General features: G+C 40.1%; 1 protein-coding gene across 1 annotated transcript; it reads left to right on the plus strand.

The window, feature by feature from the left end:
- Positions 1-1,510: 1,510 nt before the first annotated feature.
- Positions 1,511-4,200, plus strand: LOC131153466 (cytochrome P450 86B1-like). The gene is made up of 2 exons (XM_058105806.1): positions 1,511-2,887; positions 3,607-4,200. Exons 1-2 carry the CDS (start codon positions 1,562-1,564, stop codon positions 4,009-4,011), a joined length of 1,731 nt encoding a protein of 576 aa, XP_057961789.1. The 5' UTR covers positions 1,511-1,561; the 3' UTR covers positions 4,012-4,200.
- Positions 4,201-8,984: the final 4,784 nt, after the last annotated feature.

The raw sequence follows: 8,984 nt of genomic DNA on the forward strand, positions 1-8,984 counted from the left end.
TCAAACCTTATATGTATTTCTGTATGAAAAAACTTCTATATCTTGGAAATCAGTAAAACATATGATTACAGCAACATCCTCTAATCATTCTGAAATACTGGCTAGCTATTCATGAAACTAGTAGAGAATGCATGTGACTCAGATAAATGATTTCTCATATCTAAGCAAATTGTGGTTTTCAATCAATCAAGTATATTCTAACAGTTTTATATGAAGACAACGTTACATGTATAACTTAATTAAGAGGAGGATTCTTAAAGAGTGAGAGAACAAAGCATATCTTTCCAAAATTCTTTTATACATATGAACTCTAGAAGAATGGTGATATAAATTTTCAGCAGATCTGATCAAGTGATAATCTAGTAAATTCATTCACCAAAACTTTGCCTATTACAACAATTTTTTCGAAATTGGTTTATCTCATCGGAATGAGACATCTTAAAGATCTTAGCAGACGGAGTTAATACATGAGTAACATTCAATGAGAAGTGTTATGAAAAATATGAATATCACCCCATCTTCCACCCCTTCATTTTTTACCCCAATAAATATTTAACTATCCTTATTGCCCTATGTAAGGGCACCCTCCCCTTCTCATTTGAAACGCACATATTTGCATGTTTGAATACACACTTGCATGTTTGAAGTAAGTAGAATATATGGAAAGAAGATGAGAGATAAAGAAAAGAGAGATATCTTGTATAAGGCCGGTGATATTTTATACAAGACTAATTCCAAATCATCTTATAATTTCTCCCAAAATAGTGAAATTTTTTATTTCATTCGTCCGTGAAGTAAGCATAGCTGAATCACGTAAATTTTTATCTCATCTATATTATTTTCTTTCATCTTTAATAATACTTATACATCAACTTAAAAGTTGTATATGCTTAATTTGATTAGCCTATAAATGATACATAATTCACTCCACTTAATAATTTCTTCTTGAAGGGAGTAAGAGGTAACTTGTGTGGGTCACGAGGTAACTTTTGGGTCACGAAATACTGAACCCTACTAAATGATGAGATTAAGCATCAAATGCCGAGTTGGCAGTCCATTTTTCGCACGGTCACACATGTTCCGTGGTTTGGTCGCCATCCCACACATTTTCTTCTACCCCGCTCTAACGTGCGCGGGGATGCGTGGGATTCATGCAGACCGTTGTGCTTAGGTTATCCGTCACACCCACTTTCTCATCCTCCCAGAGCCACACTCACGTCTCAAATCCCCCCAATAAGCCATTAAAACATAGGTGTTAAAACTCCCATTTTCACATTCGAAATACAAACCCCGTCAATCCAAATTAACGTCCCATCATTTATCCACCTCCCAAAGAAAATTCCCAAAACCCAAACACTTACCAACGAAGAGAAAACAAAACAAAAGTGAAACCCAAAACCCTTTTCCAAGAAAAGCCCTAATACAAACATTAACAATGCATTACTTCTTCAGCCACTCACATAAAAAGCAGCCTTTCATTTCAGCTCACCAAATCAAAACCGCTGGGACAAAAGCATGCACGCTAAGAAAACACCACCACCTCCTCCTCCCCATATAACGCATGACCACCGCCCCACCTAACCTCCCCATGCATCTGCAATCCCATCCCACCACACACATCTACTTTCTCATGAATTCAGCCGGAAACGACACTACAGCCGCTGGCGACGCCGTCGCCGGCATCCGCCTCTCCAGCCACCTCCACTTCCCGCCGGAGGTACACATCCTCGAGCTCTTCCTTGCCTTTCTCGTCTTCGTTACCATACACTCCTTGCGGCAACAAAGCCGCCACGGCCTCCCGGTGTGGCCGGTCGTCGGGATGCTGCCCTCCTTGTTGGCCGGTCTCCGAGTGAACCCCTACGAATGGCTGACCGACGTCCTCTGCCGACGAAACGGGACGTTCGTATTCAAAGGGCCCTGGTTCAGCACCCTCAACTGCGTCGTCACCGCCGACCCTCGCAACTTGGAACACCTTCTCAAGACCAAATTCCCGAGCTACCCCAAAGGCCCGTACTTCCGCGACACCGTGCGAGAGCTGCTCGGAGAAGGGATCTTCAGCGCTGACGACGAGACCTGGCGGCGGCAACGGAAGACGGCGAGCATCGAGTTTCACTCAGCCAAATTCCGCCGTTTAACCACCGAGTCGCTCCTGGAGCTCGTCCACCGCCGGCTCCTCCCCGTCATGGAAACCGCCGCCCAAAAATCGCAGCCCGTCGACCTGCAGGACCTGCTGCTGAGGCTGACCTTCGACAACGTGTGCATGATAGCGTTCGGGGTGGACCCGGGGTGCCTCCGACCGGGTCTTCCGAAAATACCCTTCGCAAGAGCGTTCGAAGAGGCGACGGAAGCGACGGTGTTCCGGTTCGTGACGCCGATGGTGGCTTGGAAGGCGATGAGGTGGCTGAACGTAGGGACGGAGAGGAAGCTGAAGGAGTCGATAAAGGGAGTGGACGAGTTCGCGGAGGAAGTGATTGAGAGGAGGAAGAAAGAAGTGAACGGTAGTGAGGAGATGAAGATGATGAAATCGGATTTGTTGACGGTGTTTATGGGGATGAGGGTTGATGAGGAAGGCGGCGAGGAGGTGTTTTCGGACAAGTTTCTGAGGGATATATGCGTGAATTTTATACTGGCGGGGAGGGATACGTCGTCGGTGGCGTTGACGTGGTTCTTCTGGTTGTTGAATGGGAGACCGGAGGTGGAAGACAGGATTCTTGAGGAGATACGCAGGGTTGTTTCTGAGCGGGACGGTGATGAGGAAGGAAAGAAGAACGGAGGCGCTGGTGGGGTTGAATTGAGGCCGGAGGAAGTGAAGAAGATGGATTACCTGCAGGCTGCTATCTCGGAGGCGCTGAGGCTTTACCCTTCGGTGCCGGTGGATCACAAAGAGGTAATATTGATTGGTTCTATCAATATTAATTTTCATAAGTTCTATTGACCCAAAAAGAGGCAATATTAATATTCATTAGTTCTATTGACCCAAAAAGAGGTAATATGAATATTCATTAGTTCACTCAATTATTATGTAAATTTAAATCACTAATAGTAATACTCTTTTCTTTTTGGTTTTTTACTTCTTCCCCAGTTAATAATAGTCTTTTATAAAAATAAAGCATTAGGAGTGGGAACTGAAATTGTAAGTGCTTAGATTTGGAGACATTTAATCTTCGAGAATTCTACAAAGTTTCAAATTCTACGTTTAAAACTCAATTCAATATCTCAAAACAAAGCACTTATTGAATGAACCAATCACTTTTTGTGGCAGCCCACTAGCTAGTGCTACTTGTTATATATATATATATATATATATGTAGAGCTTGTCCCTTTCAGATATTCTCACAAAGCACAATCAATGATGATTTTCGCAATGAATATGAAAATATTTAGGGAAAATTAATTTAGTCTTAATTATCATTATTTTTTTTACTATCAATTATTAACTTACTGTTTCTGAGTACTTTCACAGTGAACTTAATAATAATAATAATAATAATAATAATAATAATAATACATGAATTGCTGCTCTCCTATTATCGCTTATAAATCTAGGTTCACCACTTGTCAACTCATTTATATCCATCACAAATAACATATACGATTTATATGTAGGTCATTGAAGATGATAAATTTCCAGATGGAACGATACTAAAGAAGGGAACGAAAGTGATATACGCAATATATGCAATGGGGAGAATGGAGAGCATATGGGGGAAGGACTGCAGAGAGTTCAAGCCGGAGAGATGGCTGCGAGACGGCCGCTTCATGAGCGAGTCCGCCTACAAGTTCACCGCATTCAACGGGGGCCCTCGCCTCTGCTTGGGCAAAGACTTCGCTTACTATCAGATGAAATTTGTGGCGGCTTCTGTCTTGTACAGTTTCCATGTGAAGGTGGTGGAGAATCACCCTGTGGAGCCCAAGCTCGCACTCACCATGTACATGAAGCATGGCTTGTCTGTGAATCTTTATAGAAGGGACGAGTTTGAGCTCCAAAAATACCTCAACAAAATCACATAATTTATGCCTACCAAGGCCTGCGGATGCTGTGTGTTTGCTTAATTTTTTTCTTTTCTTTTCTTTTCTTTTTAAAACTTTAATCTCTTTCTATTGTTTTAATTAACTATATTTGCTCCTATAGAAAAATAATATGTGTGTATTGGAATATATAGAGGTTCACATGTGATAGAAAATGGAAAAAATAATTTTGTATATTTCTACACTTTTTATTCCCTTACAAGATGAATGAATTTATATTATAGAGATATTTACCAATTCATAATTTCCTCCTACAATTATGCCTATTGTCTATCCACAATTCACTGCTATAATCACCAAATCATGCCAACACTCCCCCCTTAAGTTGGTGCATATGTATTCCTAATGTCCAACTTGACAAGTGAGTTGTAGAAGCTCTTACTGCACACAACTTTTGCAAGTATATCTGCCAACTAGTTTTCAAACTTAACAAATGGAGATCAAATTGTCTTGGCTCAAGATTTTGTTTGATAAAGTGTCGATCTACTTCCACATTTTTGGTTCGATCATGTTGAACTGGATTATAAGGAATGTCAATAGCAGTCATGTTATCACAGAATAAGTCCATCTCGTAGTTTGGGGTAAAGCCAATTTAGGTTAATAATCTTCGAAGCTAGAGAAGTTCACACAAACCCTTAGCCATCCCACAAAACTCAGCTTCGGCAGTTCCTAATGCTACCACCTTTTGCTTCTTACTTCTCCATGTAACTAGGTTCCCTCCAATAATCGTAAAATAGCATGAGGTGGATTTTCTATCAGAAATATTTCTGCCTAGTCAGCATCTGTATAACCTTCAACCCTCAAGTGGTTGTTTTTTGAGATCATAAGTCCTTTTTCAAGCGAGGACTTTAGGTATCGAAGAATCCGAATCACCGCATTAATGCATATGATCCTCACTTGGACAATGCATGAATTGGCTTACTACACCTACTACACAAGTGATGTCAGACCGATGTATACGATGGATAAATAAGTTTCCCTACCAATCTATGGTACCTTCCTATGTCTATTGGCACTTGGTCTGGGTATTCTCCAAGGTTATGATTCTGGATTATTGGTGTATCTGTGGGCTTACAATCTAGTAACCCAACTTCTGATAATAAATCTAGGATATAGTTTCGTTTGGAAAGAAATATGTCTTTCTTAGACCTAACAACTTCAATTTCCAGAAAATATTTGAGTCCTCCTAGATTTTTCATCTCAAATTATGTCGCCAATTGCTCTTGAAGTCTTGTTATTTCTTCTAGATCATTTCCTCTAATGATCATATCATCTACATAGATTATTAATGTTGTTACCTTGCTCAGTTGATGCTTCAAGAAGAGTGTATGGTCTGAATTGCTTTGTCGAAAACCATATTTCTTCATTGTTAAGCTAAATAGCCCAAACCATACTCGTGGTGATTGCGTTAGTCCATACAGTGCGTGTTGTAATTTACACACAACCTTAGTCATTGAGGTTGTTGTATAGCCTGGTGGAATATCCATATACACTTCCTCCTCAAGATCACCGTGAAGAAATGCATTCTTTACATCAAACTGGTGCAGCGGCCAGTCGAGGTTTGCTACTAAAGATAACAAGACTCTAATTGTATTCAACTTTGCTACTGGTGAGAACATTTCCTGATAGTCCACGCCATATGTTTGTGTATAGCCCTTTGCCATCAGTCTTACTTTATATCTTTCGATAGATCCATCTGCCTTGTGTTTGATGAAGAACACCCATTTGCACCCCACCGTCCTCTTTCCTTTAGGAAATGGCACAAGAGCCCATGTTTTGTTCTTTAGTAATGCCTCCATCTCTTCCTTTATAGCCTAGGTCCACTTAAGGTCTGTTAGAGTTTCCTAAACATCAACGAGAACATGGCACGAGGAAAGTTCATGTGCAAATTTTTTAAGGGGTTCGGATAGTTTCTTTGTAGATAGATAGTTGGCAATCAGATACCTTGACCTTCATTCTTCAATTTCTGAAGAGTACCTATTTGGTGGCTTTCCACAATTATGCCTGAAAGGTAAGGTATAACTAGTAGAGATATCCATATCATTATTGGAAGTGTAATGGGAGAGTTTACCTCAAGAATATTCTCAGGAGATGGCTCTTCAGGTGCTGAGTAGTGGGGGAATTCTTGTTTAGCTACAGGGGGGTTAATGTAGATGTCGCCCTTAGAGTTATGTCATCTTTCAGAGATTCATCTGGAGTTTTATCAAGTTCCCCACTGACTACTGTATTTATTTCATCAAACCCTAGCCAGTCAAATCTTGACCAATTTTGCTCTTCAACTTGAATCTCCCCCTGAAGAGAAGAATAAGATACCGAGGGAGAGTAGAACATGTAAGATTCTAAGAACGTTACATCCATAGTTACATAGGTGCGTTTGGTGATTGGATCATAACACCAATATCCTTTTTGATGTACGACATATCCCAAAAAAAAGACATCAGATAGCCCATGGATCAAGTTTATTACATTGGTTTTTATGGAGAAGTACAAAAGCTACACATCCAAAGACCCGAGGAATCATTAATATTGTAGACAAGGAGACATAGGTTAAAAGAGCCTGTAGGGGTGTCTTAAAATTTAAAACTTTAGATGTCATACGGTTGAGGAGGTGCACAACTATAGCAACTGCATCAGCCCAGTGCCAATTGGGTACGTGAGCACCAAGTAAGAGACCATGAGAAATTTCAAGTATATGTTGGTTTTTTCGTTCAGCAACATCATTTTGCTGAGGAATCTGTGGGCAAGAAGTTTCATGAATAATTTCATGGTGTTGGAAATAATCAAGGAATTCCCAATTAACATATTCATGACCCTTATCAGACCGGAGAATTTATATCTTGGCTAAGAATTAAGTCTGAACCACAACATGAAGTGATTTGAATACACTTAATACCTCATCTTTATGTTTCAGCAAGTATAACCAAGTCATGCGAGTACAATCATCAACAAATATTACAAACCCGAATTCTAGATGCAATAGAAATAGGAGAGGGTCCCCACACATCAAAGTGGATTAAAGCAAATGGAACAACACTTTTATGCATACTCAATGGATAAGTAACTCGATGACTTTTAGCAATAATGCAAGTATCACGCCTAAATCAACAGTTGATATATGTGAAAATAAATCAGGGAATAAATATCACATATACCCAAACAACGGATGTCTTAATCGACGACGTAAAAGCCAAATCTATTTTTCCTTGATACCATTCGGATGACGCATATGATGTGCTCAGCCCACATTGAAATCATCCATTAGTATAATCCCCCCCCCCCCCCCCTCTTAGTACCATGCCTAGTGGTCTCCTTTGTGAGAATGTCTTGAAGAAGACAAAGAGTTGGATAAATGAGCACAACACAATTTAAATTTATTGTTACTTGGCTAACAGAGAGTAGCTTATAGACAAAGAGGGAACCAATAAAGTATTAGATAATGTGAGAGAATGTGACAAAGTCACCGTGCTAGCCCCGATTACTGAAGAAACAACTTCATTGGCATTTACAAGGTTTGTGCATCGCAGTGGAGAAGTGTGTGAGAAATCATTGGGGTTGAATGTCATGTGGTCGGTAGCCCCGGAGTCAAGTATCCAAATATCACTATCACCATCTCGATGAGAACTAAATAAAACAACACCGGAGTTGCCGAGGTCGCTGGTGTCCTCCATTCAACAATAATAGTAGCAGCAACAGGGGGTTTCAAACTACTGCAACACCTGTGTTTTTATTTAACAGCCACCAAGAAAAAATCAAATCTTCAAACGGCGTTTTGTTATATGAAGATAAAAAATAATATTATTTAAATCCCAAACATGCAAAAAAAAAAAAATTTGTAATGGGCAATTGTCACACAACTGAGGTGAGGATGACAATTATCCTCTGCTACCCGTAGAGGAGAGGAACCATAGCCGTTGATGACGACGGAGTGGAAGACAGAGATGATGGCATCTGTCTTGAGTCGGCGCAGCGGCAGCGGCGAGGATCCGCCAGAGCTGGGTTGGTGATTCCAGTTTCCGAATCAACGCCTGAAGACATGGTGATGAGCATCTAGGATCTACAGTTGAGGTCTAAGATCAAGGTATTGCGCGATGATCATGAGCCGACCGGTGGGGAGGATTTACTGTTACAGTGGGGAAATAGAAAAAGAAGCCAAAGACGAAGGCTTTACCAGGCAAGCTAGAAAACAAGAGCCGACAGTGAAATTGCCGAAGCAAAAAACGAAGGATCCAAGTGAATCAAACGGGTTATCAAGAAGAACACTTCTTATGTCAATTGGTTCAGATGATGAGTCGGAATAGGAAACTGAAGTCGTCGTCACCAGAGAAGGAAACTAAAAAATCGCCGTCAAGAGCCATGGATCTATGGCTCTGATACTAGTGTTGGGCGGTCTAGGATCTTCTCAATCCCAAAAGTTAGCTTATGGGGTGAGGTTTTCCCTCACACTTAATAACCCAACCCCATCTGCACATTTTTCGATGTGGGATAATCCCAACAATCTCCCCTTACACATTTGACACCAAATGGGTGGCACCACATATAAAGCATCCTTGGAAGAATGTTGAACCATGGCTCTAATACCATGATTAAAAATGAAAAAAATAATTTTGTATATTTCTACACTCTTTATTCCCTTATAAGATGAATGAATTTATATTACACAGATATTTACCAATTCATAATTTCCTCCAACAATTATGTCTCCTATATATCCACAACTCACTCCTATAATCACGCCTACAATACGCTAACAACATGCAATAGGTATATATGTTTAGTATCATACATTTGAGTAAGAATGGCTTTCAGGATGATACACACATTATATATAAGTACATTGTATATAAGTGCATGGCATTTTTAGCTTGTTTGCAAGTATCCTAGTTAGTGAATGCAATATATTATTATTTACATGCAGAAAAAGTAAATAAATGATTGCCAAATAAAAATAATCAATA

This window comes from Malania oleifera, chromosome 4, assembly GCF_029873635.1.
Source record: "Malania oleifera isolate guangnan ecotype guangnan chromosome 4, ASM2987363v1, whole genome shotgun sequence".
Taxonomy (NCBI): Eukaryota; Viridiplantae; Streptophyta; class Magnoliopsida; order Santalales; family Ximeniaceae; genus Malania; species Malania oleifera.